Here is a 15,226-nt window from a genome sequence, read left to right on the forward strand (position 1 = left end):
CGAAGTTCACAAAAGATGAAAACATGACTCAACTCTCCCGTTTGTTTGCTTTAGGAAATTAAAAACAAGCAAATCCAAAACTTAAACAAACTTTTGTTAACACCTTTGATCTTTGTACAGCTATGCAAATCAACGAAATTCATCCCCCATTATTGTTTTTTGTGTATTAATGTTCTTGTCATCTACTTTGATTTATAAATGATTAGTTAGGCGTACCAACTTGGGAGAAAATGAAGGAATATGTACATATAGCTTGCAGTCACGTGTAACCCTTCTTATCTTCATTGCCCAAACAAAAGTACAAAATTCATTCCTATAAATAATTTTTACTGTATTTGATTGATGTTCTACTGACAGCAAGATGTGAGCTAGTATCAGCTGGTTATGGGACATTATAAGAAGATTCTACCCCAGTTTTTTGACATTTGGAGAATTCTACGTCCAGCGCCTCAACCCATGCTCCATTTCAAAATGCAGGCGACAGAGATGCAGCTGGACGTACTGGCTCGTCTTTCTTGGAGTTTTTGATGTTTGGAACTCAGATGTAATCATGTATGCACCTTTGAAGTAAAATAAATGAGCCTGTCTGCGTGCCCAATGGTTGGAAAATACTTATTGAAACGCGTGGGAAATGAAACTTGTATTTTTAAAGCACACAAAAATCTGCATTTCTAACGGCTGCAAAATATTTATTGACCTTTTCAACATGTCAGGCTTGAATAAAGTAGAGAGTGGGTATATCAAGTTGAAAATTTAGAATATTTTTAAACCAATCTTAAAACAATTTTAATTTATCTCTTATTCTAAAATTTGTGACAAATCATGTAATTACTACAAATTGTTCAGCAAACCATCATTTGACTACTCCAAAAAATCACACTTTCGCAGCAATCCATTTATCATAATAGATAGAGTTGCTGGTTCAAATTGCATAAAAATAAGGGTAATTTTCCAATTAATAACCCATAATGTCAATCTGTTCTCAAGTAGTAACCATTCTTCAATTTTGACTTTTCAACCTCACTTTTTACACTTTTGACATTCTCCTTATTTTCAAACAATGCCCACGTGGACATGCAACACTCTCTCTCCTTATTTGAAGTGATTTGAAGTGATTTGATGGGTGTGTGGATAAATACCACAGATTATCTTAGAGATGAAGATATGCAAATGAACGGTCACGAACGCATCTGTGGTTTAAAAGCCTCGAGATTCGTAAACATTAAGATGGACGGTTATTGACATTAACACTGTCCATATACTATTTTTATTATAAAAAAATTATTTTTAATAAGAAAAATGTAGAAATAATAAGATTCTTGTAAAAATAACAAGAATAATGATAAAAAAACATGAATAATGGATAAGATTATTGTAAAAATAACAAGATAAAAATCATGAATTAAACCAACCCATGTATTAAACCCTTAAAACTAAGCAAAATCTACACAAAGATTATTCATGACATGTTTTGGTTCTACAACTATCATCAAAAAAATTGCAAAAATACCTTAAACTAAGACAAAACATAAACCCCAACATAAAACCCGAATGAACATAACAATGTAACATAACAACCCTTAATCTTCATCGCTCTTCATCTTTCCTCGTCTTCATTTTCATCGCTTCATCATCCATCATCCCTTGAACCGAACTATCATCATCATGTTTGTCTTCCCACATGTAATGTCGGAGAGGGTCTTCAACAAAATAAGGATCATGCATCTATTATTCTTCTTCATCTTCTTCTTCGATTCGTGTAGTAGTCATCGTGATTAGAATAACTATCCCACATTTTCTCGTATTTTCGTCACTTGAGTAATCGATTGGTTTCACCGCTTGAACATCCATGAAGAGGCATGTTGATAACTTTTGGTAGATTGTAGATTGTTTGGTAGATTGTTGCTAATGAGAAAAAGAATATTATAATGTGAGAGAGATCAAATTTTAGATGACTATTTCAAAGATAAATGTTTGCGGGGAAACGAGGCATTGTAATTATGTGGGGTGGTTAGTTTTCTTTCCACCTCACCGTAAATGGTCATCATGACACACAAACAATGAAGGGACATGCAAGACCAAAATTAATTTAGAAAATGAAGTGAATTTTGACCCTTTGTCAAACCCAATGTAATTCGTTTGTTGCCATATTAGAGGACATGCAAGTATGCAACTTCGACTAAATTACCCGAAATTAACCCATAAATGGACCCAAATGGATTGAATGAATAATTTGGGTACCCATAAATAATTATCAATGTACAAGAAAGTTCTCGATAGTCTTAAGACCACAATATAGTTATTCATTGACGCATCGAATATGAATATCATTATTTTGGCGGGAAATTTGAGGATTGACATGTGTCCCCAATTTAAAGGCAATCAAACCTTTTTTTTTTTTTCAAATACCCATGTTTATTTCATGATATCTAGTGGCAAGCATGCTTCGGCATGTTAAAAAGCTTCATGTAGAATGTTAATCTTTATCTTGAATTCTATGAATTTTTTTTTAACCTTATTAGAATTAATTATTTAGACAATGTATAGTAAAGTTGCTGATAGTTCTAGGGTAGGAATATGTTTGTTCATTTGATAGAGGAATCAACATGGACATCAGTATTTTGGCGGGAAATGAAGTTGGGTACCCAATGAAGTCTGACACGTGGAGGGAAATGACCTTGGAACGTACGTGTCACATTAACCGAAACTTAAAGAAATCAATTGGGAATTAGGGGGGAAAACTGTCCTAGTGAAGCTTAATTAAATTTGGAAACCCTAATTTTTAGTTTCACTTCAATCTCCATATTATAACCCCACCCTCATTTTATCTTTACGGTTCGAATTATTGGTGGAGAAATGAGGAAGCTTAACCTGACATGTAGAATGTCATTAGATAAAATGTAGAAATTATTTGGTGAATTTAGTAAGGAAGAAATGGAGGATTTTGAGAATTCCTGTTTTCGAAGCTTTTTGCAAATCCAAAAAAATATGCATGCAACAACTACTCTAGTTTGTGTCATAGTTAACCATAAAGTTGGTAGACTTTGCTATCGGATTGGTAACAAAGATTTGGTATTCAAGAAGAGTGATGTTGCATTGATTATGGGTCTTAGTGTAAAACTCTTTGTTAACTCATTCTACACCATCGACGTGAAAACAACACATCAGAATTTCGTGCTAGGTTTTTAAAGGAAGCACGCATCGTTAGTGAGACGACGAAATATTAGATGCTTTAGTGGTGGCAAAATCCGATTGGTAGTGAAGATAAAAGTGATACATTTAGGCTCAATAGGTTGTATGTCTTTGCTCCAAGTTGTGTTTCCTTAATCTTCTAGGATTTGTAGATGGAAGGTATGTTGATCTTCTTGAGAGGACCTAGCTGCTTTTATCGGTTTCCATGGGGCACACCTTGCTTTGAGATGTTGGAATCTTGTTTGGATGATATTTACAAAAATGTGTTAGCCGAGAAGGACTCCTTTGCAGTTTATGGTTGTGTTATTTGTTTTGATATTTGGGCATACCTTCACATCCCCTCTTGGGGCTCGTAGGGCATTGAATGGTAAATTCCCAAGAAGAATACTATATTGGTCGGGGTTGCCTCCCAAGAACTTACATCTCGGACACGGAAGAAGAAGCTCGAGCCTCTTAAGCGGTAAGGTTGTTGCCTTTCACACTTTGGATATATTGAAGAAGAAGAAATGAATGAAGAAGTAATGAAGGTGGCTTTCAACCAACAAAGCCCACAAGCGCCGCCGGTTCAGAGGAGATGCTTGAGAGGCAGACAGCACACCTACTTGAAAGGCCTTGTAAACATATGATTGAAACTCTGCATTGTTGATTATAAACTCTACATTGTTGATTATAAACTCTGCATTGCATTGTTAATTATATTCTCAAGAATGGATACATCAAAGAATGCATTTGACATCCTGTTGTATTTATAAGAAAGGTTCTTAAACTGAAAATATCGGGGAAGTATATATTACATTTGTGTGGACTCACATGATAGGTTCTTAAACTTGATATAATAAAACTCTATGGTAGTTTTATGTTAACCGATAAGATAGGTTCAGAACCGGATATATCGGGAACTTTATGTTAGTGCTCATAAGGTAGATATGACTCATAAGATAGGACTCTATGATACACCGGCAATGCTTACTCAACTAACTTTTGAATACAAGGTTAGGGTGGCTCGGAATGACATCAAGTCTGAAATTAGGATAGGTATGGAGACAATATCGCAAAGGGTTTTTTACAGGTGGGAAGAAAAGTGGATTGGGTGAACCATCATCATCCCAGGGGGTTGTGAAGGGACCAAGAACAAAGAAAACAAGGGGAAGAAGCTGTGCCTACACCAATGCTGATGCTGTTGTCAAAAAACCTACTACACGGTTTATTAAGAATAAGGTTAAAGCTGTTGTGGAAGAATTTGTGTCTACCCCACCTTCTAAGAGGAAGTCATCATCCTCTAAGAAAGTAACATTTGATCTTTCACATAAGGTTGAAGAAAATAGAAAAAGAAGAGTGAATGCGGGGTTTAAAATGGTAAGGAGGAGGGCTGAAGAGAAACATAGTATGCAGCAAGTGAGAGTCCAGCCACCAAGGTTAAGTAAAGTAGAGGCTGTAAAGGCTAGCAAAAGGCAAACAATTTTGAAAAGAAGTCAAGTCGATTGAGAAAGAAAAAAAGACATGGAGGCTAAGAGCAAGGAAGCTAACAAACCAAAAAAAAGAAGAAATTTGATTGGTTTAGGTGAGGAAGAAGAAGAGGGAGAGGGAGAGGGTAGTGAAACTGATCTTGTTGCAGCAGCTGATGTTTTGAGAGATATTAGTGAAGAGTTACCCAAGACTCCTCATGATGACCAGGTGATGGGGGAAGACCATGTACATGGTTTTTTTCAAGAACCAGAACATGAACATGAAGGCCCTTATGATAATGATGAGGGTGCTCCAGAGTTTTTAGTTGAGGAGGTTGAAGAGAGGGTTATAAATACCTACAAATGTCAAGAGAATGTGGTTCAGGAGTCTTTGAGCAATGAAGTACAGGAAGAGGGTGTGAAAGAGTCTGTTGATGAGAATGTGGTTGGCCAAAGTTCCCTAGTGGAAGTCTATAATATGGATGTTGTTGAGCATGTGCCATTTATTAGTCCCTTGGACATTGCTCCTGGTGATGGTCCCTGGCCTACACCTAATGTTGATGTTCCCTCCAATGATGATGTTGATATTGATGGGGAAGAAGTCCTGAACTCAGAAATGGAGAAGGTCACATTTTCTGCTTTACTTTCTTGCGAAGATCGACATAACCGATTTGTTCTGTATTGTCACCCACAACCGCTCAAACCTTTGAGGTAGATAGTCGCCTAAAATCTATTGTTGTTATGAAATCTAAAATGATAATGTGATGTTGGGAGAGCGTGATAATGATGTAGATGATGATGATGCCGTTTGTGGGGAAATGGTGGTCCCCCGATGTGAGATGCGATCTGAGTCAAATGGCAAGTGAAATGGAAAAGAAAACTGAAGAAACACACCAAAGAAGAAAGAAAGATAAGGGAAGGGATGCAAGGTCGGGTCATGGGAAGAAAACATTAGACGGGGAATGTGATGAACTAATCAAGTCCGCCTCGCCAAAACATTTATCAAGAAAACTACCACCAAAGGTGACCTCCTCGCATACTACTGTACTATTGGAAGATGTTCACAAGGTTTATGCAGTCCACAAAACTGTTTAGATGCTAGAGTGTTTGGATACAACCAAGTCTATTTCAAAGGCAAAGTTTCCATTCATTGCATGGAAGAGAGTGGGTAGATGGGGAGGTCAAGATTAACAACTAACATATTATCTTACATATTAACTAGCAAAGAACACAACATATTAACCATCAACTAACATATAACCTGCATAATAATGTTTAAAATTCTATGACTCGGTGTGATCACCATATATGTGAAGTCGTTGATCAGGTGGTACATCCAACATTGTAAGGAAAATGACATTCGAAGAAGAAACATATACTATCATTGAGGATGTATACTTTTACGTAAGTTGTATCTCATTAGTTGATGGAATTTGTTTTGTATAGTTCACCCTTCGATGAAGTACTTTATGATTTTGTTGATATAGAAATTCATGAACAGAGAGTATACAAACTTTAATAAGAAGATGGAAGACCAAACCCGATTGGTGCAACTCCCGATGTGAGTAGATAGTGGTGCGTATCATCCACATGAAGTTGTTAAAGAGTACTTAGACCCTTATGAAGGAAGAATTAGAGATCAAGCACACCCATCCAGGGGCAATAGGTCTTATCATTCCTCTTCAAGTTGAAGGTAGCCACCGGGTTCTTGAAGTCTACAATTTTGGAAAGAGAAAAATCTACAACTATGATTCTCTTGGTCTCAAGAAAGTTCGATGAGCAACTTGCTATAGAGACTTGTCTTACTTTATGTCATGGTGTCTTTGATCCATCGCCACCTCATGATTTGGGAGCCCCTTGGGCTCGTAAGTTTGTTACTGTTACTCAACAACCCGGATACAAATAGTTGTGGCCTATTTTGCCTAGCCTATCTAGACGCATCCGAGGGGTGTACCGAGGAAGTAAACAAAATAGATATGCAACCCCATCGAATGAGGAAGAGGATTGGAATGGATATAATTAATTGTGGGTTGAATCCAGATCTTCGTTTCAAAAAAAGCGCACAAGAGCAATTGGAGAAGAGTTTGGAGGATGCTAAAGAAGTCGGTACGTGAGCAGGGGAATCACTATAAAACAGCTTGGTGGATGCTACTTCTTCTATTTTGTGTTTAGTGAAACAAATAACTTATTCTATTTTGTGTTTAGTTGTCTAATTTTAGTATGGTAATATCATTTTGTGGTACCGTTAATATCATCAGCTACGAATTTGTGATGATGGAATTTGTCATTCATTGCTTCATGCTTTCATGGAGTGATGAGTTAAGTTTTTAGTGAAGCATTTTTTATGGAATTAGTTGTTGATAGGTCCTGCAATGCAATATGGTTATTGGAATATAATGTTTCATCAAACATTTGTGTATAGTTTAGGTGGGAAATGTTTTGGGCGGGAATAGTTTGGTGCCAACACCACTTGGGTGGGAAAATAGTATGTTTCCTTTATAAGTACAAACTGGGTTGCCTTTCTTGGTCCATCCCATTTCTCTTTCTCTTTTTTTTCTCGTTCAAAATGGGTGGGGTGAGGATTCTACCAAGAATAATACAAATGTTGGTTCATCATCAACTAACTATAGCAAATGTTTTGAGTGTGGGAAACTGGGCCTTTGGAAGATCAACCGTCCATGGGCACCACGACCGTCCGCTATGCTCAATCTAATATGAGGTATGGTGTAAAGTACAAAGCCACATAGTCAGGGGAAGAAGGTTTCTCTCATGCGGGGGCGATCCATGCAAGGGTTTTAAATGGATAGATCTAGAAGGTGAAGGGACACATAATGCTAAAGCACGCTGCTAGTGAAGCAAAGGTGACAAAGGAAAACCGGTTGCAAATCACCATTGATGGTCCTATTAAAATGAAAATAGAGGCGTTGTTGATGATGTTAGCCTACTTGTAAAGAAACTATCCATTAGAGATCGATATTAATAGTTATCGGTGTTGATGACCATGTCATTGTTATAGTTACCGATATTAATAGTACAAGAAGATGTCCGTTCAAACCAAATTAATTCTGAAACCAAAATTGCCAACCAAAACTATCCAAAATATCAACCCCAAGTAAAAGTTCAAGTAAACTATCCAATTTACCACTAACATATATGCAACTGCAAGTGCCAATTTCAAACAAACAAACCAAAGCTGCCACTATTGGTGATTGGTTAAAAGAAAGATCATATGTACTCTTCATATGCAAAATCTGGTGGAATCCCGCTGAAAAATCAATCCACTCAAATCATCATCATCGGCAACCGTGCAAGTTGCCTTATTGTGTCCAAGACCACCACAACGCTGCACCTTCTTCTTTTTTGCTGGGACTCCCTCTCCTTTAGAGCTTTCTCTTTTACGGGTGGTCTTAGGGCATCACCCTCATCAACGGGTGGGACGGACGATGATGCCATCAAAACCCAAACCCATTTGTTATTTTCCTCTTAATGGTGTCCAGTTCTCTCTATATGTATCCATCATCGTTTCTTTTATGTACCAATGCAAGCAAAAGTCATATGCACATAGTTTACAGTGATCGATTGCCTTCATAGCATGGCTACAAGGAAGACCAACCTGTTGAAAGAAACCACATGTGCAAGTCCTCTCCAAAAGGTCTACGGTGTCAGTACGGTCTAGTGATTGCACAGAGTAAACGTGCTCACTTGCCTTTGTTGCTATGAAACGTCTACTCGAATATCTTGACGAGATGAGCACTTCCTCAGCTGATTTGGTCAGTTTTCTTCAGCTTTGACGCCATCACCCGGTAGTCATAAAAATGTTTCATTATGTTCAACCCGATACCATTGACAAGAGATGTCACGGCATAGCTCTCTCGGAAGTATCATCTTGTTCCATTCTCTCTATGTGATTTGTGTAGCAAATGTCATACCTTCTCATTGGAGCAAAAACACAACACCACGACTCTTTCGAATCTTTACAATCTTTGCATAACCTTTCTCGCCAAGACAATAAATTTGGCTCATAAGTCTTACAAATTCTGCCTGTTCATAAGTTTCAGCAGCTCTCTTCACCTTCCCTTTTGTCTCTTGCTTAGTCATACAATTTGAAATGTGTTGTGCACAAAAGCAATGGACCGCGATTAGGAAGTATTTTAGGGCACGGCTTGAAGAATGCTTAGATGCCTATCGAGAGAAGAACAAAGTTTTGCTCCGTCCCAACAACAAGGTCTCTTAACTTTTCTAAAACCAATCCCAGTGGTCATTATTTTCCTTTGGGACTATGGCAAATGCAATTGGAAACACGTGGCTATCGCTATCCCCGCGATAGCAGTTAGTATGATTGAGTTGTACCTACCTGTCATGAAAGTGCCATCAATCATAATCAATGGGCGAAGACATCTTTTGTAAGCTCTCGGACAAGGTGCCAGAGTTTTCACAAACAAACGTTCAAACTTGTGCTCGAGGGTCGATGACGTTTGCAGCTCGGTGAAACAATTTGAATCCACTCTTTTAAGTTATTTACAATAATTTGGCAACATTTGGTACGACTGACTAAAGCTTCCCCTTATCTGCAAGCAAAAAAGCGGAACAAACATAAGTTAGTTGTTGCTACTATTGCGTTCATTAGTTGCTGATATAACCAAGGTATCCAGCTTGTTTATTAGTTGCAATTGCTTTATCTTGTGAACATGTATGTGCTTCTCTGAAGGTTATAATAACCCATATATCAGAACCAGTGGTCGGTTTTGCAAACAAATGAAATGTGCAACCAGGAGACTTACACTTCATATAAATTCTCTCAGGAGAAGTGCTCGCACGACGCAAATCAAACATGTTTGCTATTGCGTATGACTTCATGTCTTTTATAAGATCATCCCGAAAGTAGGATAGTGTTGTCTACTTTAGGAGGAACAAACTTCGAGTTCACATGAGGAGGAGTTACATCCACTTTAGCATTGGTGTTTTCGGACTATGGGGAGAGCGAAGAGGATCATATCCTTGATGTAAGTCTTACGAATTGAGATCTTTCGCGACCGAATAGCAGAAGCATCAACCATTCCATTTGTTTCAATATCGGGTTCACTTTGGCCTTCCTCATCATTAGCAAATCATAGGCGTGCCTCCCCAAAAACTCTTGACTACGGTTAGAAGTAGACCATACATCACAATCATCATCCAATAATTGAACTTCATCATCATCATCTTGATTACCACCATTTACTACTCTAACTTCATCATCATCACTCCATCCTTTACTTGTACTACTTCTTCTTCTTCAAAATTAACTTCATGTAGTATTTCAACTTCATCATCATCACCCCTCATTATTGTCAATATTTTGATTCATGAAAATTCTATATTCCTCGGGGACGCCCTCATATCACCATATGGATTTTGGGAATCAAAGTCATCATAATCGTTGATCAAGATCCGTACACCATCTTGCTCATCACCATCATTGACCCGTCCTCGTATTATATCGATGGTAATTAGCTCCCACTACCAAAGAATCGAACTATATGTTACCTTTGCAAGGCTATAGAGTGTACCTTCCACAAAACGAGAGAAGGCGGTGACCGTTTTTTTTCTATCTTGAAGGTTCAGTGTAACCGGAGGAAAAACACCCTCGGACAAATATCTATATTTCAATGAACACTTAGTAAGTTCCACACCACTATCACCGACATGTGTAAGCTATCATCTATCAACATATCCCATTGATATCGAAGACTTACCGCCATCACCTTTTCGAGCGATGACAAAGGCGTGAGGTTGAATGTGTTCTTCGACGTCGTGAATCTCCACATCTTCCCATTGATGAGTCCCCACTCTCCCACTCCGGGGTTGGTCGAGGGACTTTTCGAAAACCAAAGATTCATAACTATCGGGAAATAAAGCATGTACCCACCCTCACTAATAATGACCTAACCAAATGGAACTACATTACTTACCAATTGCTTCATCGACAAGTTTAAATTGGTTAATGGGGACAAACCTCGACGAGCTAGCTCCTTCGTTTCGAGAAAAGAGTGTTTCGGGAGAAACAATGCTTGAGAGTCGCGTCTTTCTTAAAACAACTCAAGAGTAACTTCTTTCTTCTTAACATTAGGTTGTCCATTGCTTACCACTTCTACTTCGTTGATAACCCAAACCATCATTGTTTTTCTTGGAGACTTTATTTGTTTCATAATCATGTTCAAATAATCTGTTTCTTCATCAATTCGACGGGGACTTATTCGTCAAGTATCTTATAGAAAAAGTAGATCTCTTTTCGACAACACACCTTCCACGGTAGTCATAAATCCTTCAAATGAAATACCCCCATCACAAACTCTCAATTTCACCTCGCCACCAACATACTTCATCCGGCCATACTTGTCCTTTCATCTCCCCATTGTAATAAATAAGAACATCCAAAGAAGTACCTAACCAAGTAAGTATAAAAAAAAACAAAAAGCGATGATGGTTACAAAGAAGTACCTAACCATAAACCATAAAATGAAAAGTAAATTCAAACATTTAAGCACAAACTAGTTAAACTAACACTTTTAGGACATTTATGACAAAATCTATCTTAAATGCCTTAATATTAAACCCAACATTAAATATAAAATCAACATGGAAACCACCAACATTCTACCACAACTATATAATCAACAAGCATTTATGCGTGGAGGCGTCATAATTTGTCTTCAAAACCCTCTTCCTTGAAAGATGAAACATCAAACAAACAAAACACTAAACTACGTGGAACAAAACCGTAGACCCAAGGCCCTAAATAGCTTAAAAACAACAAACTATACCTTTATCATGTGAATGTGTCATGTTTTCCATGTCAAACCTTAAAAATACAAAAAGAGGAGGGACAATGACGAGGAAGAAGAAGAAAACAACCAAGAAAAAACGAAACTTTGAGCTTTTGTCCTTATTTTTTAGGTTGGCTCAAAATATGAGGTAAAAGTTTGTAAAGATACCGACAACCAAAATCACCGAGAGTTGCCGATAGTTTATTAGTCGATTGCTTATTCATTATAGCAAACACAGATAATACAACATGTTTTGATTAACGTGTTTTCTTGATCAAGATCCAACGGTTGTCCATCACTGTAAAGTCAAACTCATCGTCTGATATGACAGAGTTATCTTGCAGATAGATAAAAGGGAGAGAGAGTGTTGCATGTCCACGTGGGCATTGTTTGAAAATAAGGAGAAGGGCAAAAGTGTTAAAAGTGAGGTTGAAAAGTCAAAATTGAAGAGTGGTTACTATTTGGAAACAGATTGACATTATGGATTACTAATTGGGAAATTACCCTAAAAATAAAATGAAAATCCCTGGAAAACCATGTAAGAATATCCAAATGAAACAAATGAGGCAGGTAAAAAAAAAACAATCACATATTACCTGGATAAAGTATGCTACACGCCTATTAAATATTTTAATACAAGTTTTTTGTCTCCATTAATTCCTTGATTGGTGCTCAAAAAGTGAAAAAAAAGCTGCAGCTGAAACTCAACTCTGTCTTCGAGTATAAGGCTTGTTTCTCTTTATTCCAGAATCCACAGCACACAACACTTACACCGACATGTTTCTTTCCCCAGAAAACACGTTACATTTCTATTCTTCTTCTTCAACTGAACAGTAGTAGTAGTAGTAGTAGTTAGACAGCTTTGATTCAATATACCAGTTGTAACTTATGACTTTTTGCACAAGGTTTTGTTGCTTAAGAGGTTTAGATCGGTGTGTAATTCTATTAAAAAAAAAAAAAACTTTTACTATTTTGTTGATGGGGCTTCATATATTTTTGCTAATTTGAGGTATTGTGCAGGAAAGATCAAGGGAAGAAGAAAAAAGCATCATGGAGAATATTTTCATTGAAGGAATTGCATTCCGCGACGAATAATTTTAATTATGATAATAAATTGGGAGAAGGAGGTTTTGGTAGTGTTTATTGGGGGCAGCTTTGGGATGGATCTCAAGTAACAATTCTTATCCTCTTTTTGGTTTCTGTTTATTTAGTAAAGTTTTAATCTTTTTCTGAAATTGGTGTCTAGATATTTGTAGTTAAATAAATTTTCTGTTAAAATGTTACTGTCTAAGTTGGTAAATGTAAGCCCTATGAAGTGCAAGATGCATAGTTCCTATTGAAAATTTTATGAACGAGTGGTATATGAAGTATGAATAGGTGTTGGATACAGAAACATGTGTGGAAATGGAGTGTCTAAGAAATTTTGCAGCCTATAGGGGCATAGGGGTGAATTCAATTGGAATTCATGAGCTTCATGATGTTTGCCGTTGATTTTTAGATTAGAAATGTTCTAAAGATACCTAACATCTTTGATCCTCTAATCATAGTGATACACAGTAAAGGATGACATAAGTGACATGGTATATGATTATGTATACGGACGTGCTCCCCTGTTTCTTCAGTTCTTGTGCATAGGAACCACATATTGTTGGTTTGCTTATTTAGCAATGAATAGAATGGTTCATTTACAATTTAAAAGGCCTTTTGGTAAAAGACAGGTGCTATGATTCACAAAAAGGAACTCCAATGACGTGCCAAGACGAACCATAAAAACAATACAGATTTATCACGTTGAGGAGCTTTTTCAACACTAAGGCATTTAGGGCCTTACATAATTAAAAAAGCTCTCATTACCTTATCAGAAGTTTTGGGTTAAGTTTTGTTTGATTATCAAAAGAAAATTGGAAGTCATTGGCAAGGAGTTGAACATAACATCTACTCTTTCGGTCTAATAACTTGCTCGTCTGCTCATGGGAGTTCTGGTCTAGATTACACACGTTGTCGTTGGGGTACATTGATGGTACATTGGATTGTCTGACATACATCTCAGATTACTAAAATTTCTCTTAACCTTTTTTCTCAGAAAATAATGGCACGCTTTGGGTGATTGATGACTCTACATCTTTGAGTACAAATGGCTAATGGATTTAAAGAATAAATCAAAATTTTTATGTGGATCATTTTTTGTTTTAATTTGATGAAATTGTTTACAGGAAGGCATATGCTAAGCCGTGGTCTGGAAAAATGTTTTTTATCTTTGTGTGCATGTCTTCAGTATCCATTCTATGTCATTTGGCTCCATCGTACTGTAAGATGAATTTGGTGCTGTCTACTGAAACTGATTTTTGCAGATTGCTGTTAAAAGGCTCAAAGTCTGGAGCAACAAAGCTGAGATGGAATTTGCCGTTGAGGTTGAGATATTAGGCAGAGTCAGGCACAAGAACCTTTTGAGTTTACGTGGTTATTGTGCTGAAGGGCAAGAACGTCTTATTGTATACGACTACATGCCAAACTTGAGCTTACTCTCACATCTTCATGGGCAGCACTCAGCAGAATGCCTTCTTGATTGGAACAGACGGATGAATATTGCAATTGGATCTGCTGAGGGTATTGTGTAAGTCTGAAATACAAAGTCCCTCTACTTACACAAATTGTGCAGGCCCCATTAACCTGTTATCTACTGTGTCCAGGTATCTTCATCACCATGCAACGCCACACATAATTCACAGAGACATCAAAGCTAGCAATGTGCTATTAGATGCAAATTTCAATGCCCAAGTTGCAGATTTTGGATTTGCAAAGCTCATCCCAGACGGGGCAACTCATGTCACCACAAGGGTAAAGGGCACGCTTGGCTACCTTGCACCTGAATATGCCATGCTGGGGAAGGCATCAGAGAGCTGTGATGTATACAGCTTTGGCATTCTCTTGCTAGAGCTTGCTACTGGCAGGAAACCAATAGAGAAACTCAGTCCAACAGTTAAGCTCACAATAACTGACTGGGCTCTGCCATTGGTCCGTGAGAAGAAGTTTAGTGAAGTGGCAGACTCCAGGCTGAATGGACAATATGTGGAAGAAGAATTAAAAAGACTGGTGCTTGTGGCAATCCTGTGCTCACAAAATCATCCTGAGAAAAGACCCACAATTCTTGAGGTGGTGGACCTTCTCAAGGGGGAATCAAAGGAGAAGCTGTCCGATCTTGAAAATGAAGAAATTTTTCGATTAAGCCCAGCTGTAGGTTCTCAAGATGGGCTTTCAGGTGTGGAAGAGAGTTCCGAGTTTATCTCAGATGAGAAGGATTCAAAACGTGAGTTGGAAGAAGTGTCTGGGTCTGGAATAGAGTTGGTACAAGGAAGCTAACATTCGTAGCTTTGAATGCCAAACATCCGAGTGATGGAGTATACAGGGCTTATATATTCAAGAAGGCTCATTTGTTGGTGGTGGAACTGGCAATCCATACAGAACCGTAGTGGTTGGTTTGAGCACCTATACAGTTAAAAGCATGGATGGAGTGGAGTGATTTTGCGTGTAACTTTTCTTTTCTAGTGTGTTCAGAAAATCTAAACTGTATCTGTGTTTTTTTGTGTGGTTTTTAGATTTCAAGCTCTCTCGCATAGCAGTCATCTAGGGTGATTGTAGTGTCCATTTTTTTTTTTTTTTTAATATCGTGGACTGCTGCACTTAGAATCAGCATGTGAGAGGGGTTTGTTTGAATTTGTATTGGAGGTCCACACGACCTCTTTTGTCCCCCCGTATATAATGAATTCAGTACAATTTCATTCA

The 15,226-nt window shown here is 37.6% G+C and overlaps 1 protein-coding gene across 1 annotated transcript; it reads left to right on the forward strand.

Annotated features, from left to right (window-relative positions):
* Positions 1-12,063: 12,063 nt before the first annotated feature.
* On the forward strand, positions 12,064-15,226 carry LOC147507812 (PTI1-like tyrosine-protein kinase At3g15890). Its single transcript, XM_086600476.1, has 4 exons — positions 12,064-12,375; positions 12,464-12,614; positions 13,795-14,057; positions 14,134-15,226. Exons 1-4 carry the CDS (start codon positions 12,332-12,334, stop codon positions 14,801-14,803), a joined length of 1,128 nt encoding a protein of 375 aa, XP_086456602.1. The 5' UTR covers positions 12,064-12,331; the 3' UTR covers positions 14,804-15,226.

Source organism: Coptis chinensis, chromosome 3 (genome assembly GCF_015680905.1).
Source record: "Coptis chinensis isolate HL-2020 chromosome 3, ASM1568090v1, whole genome shotgun sequence".
Taxonomy (NCBI): Eukaryota; Viridiplantae; Streptophyta; class Magnoliopsida; order Ranunculales; family Ranunculaceae; genus Coptis; species Coptis chinensis.

Coding starts and splice junctions, on each gene's coding strand:
- LOC147507812 (XM_086600476.1), top strand. CDS start 12,332: ATGACTTTTTGCACAAGGTTTTGTTGCTTAAGAGGTTTAGATCG. Junction 12,376..12,463: donor TGCTTAAGAGGTTTAGATCG/GTGTGTAATTCT, acceptor GGTATTGTGCAG/GAAAGATCAAGGGAAGAAGA. Junction 14,058..14,133: donor GGATCTGCTGAGGGTATTGT/GTAAGTCTGAAA, acceptor TACTGTGTCCAG/GTATCTTCATCACCATGCAA.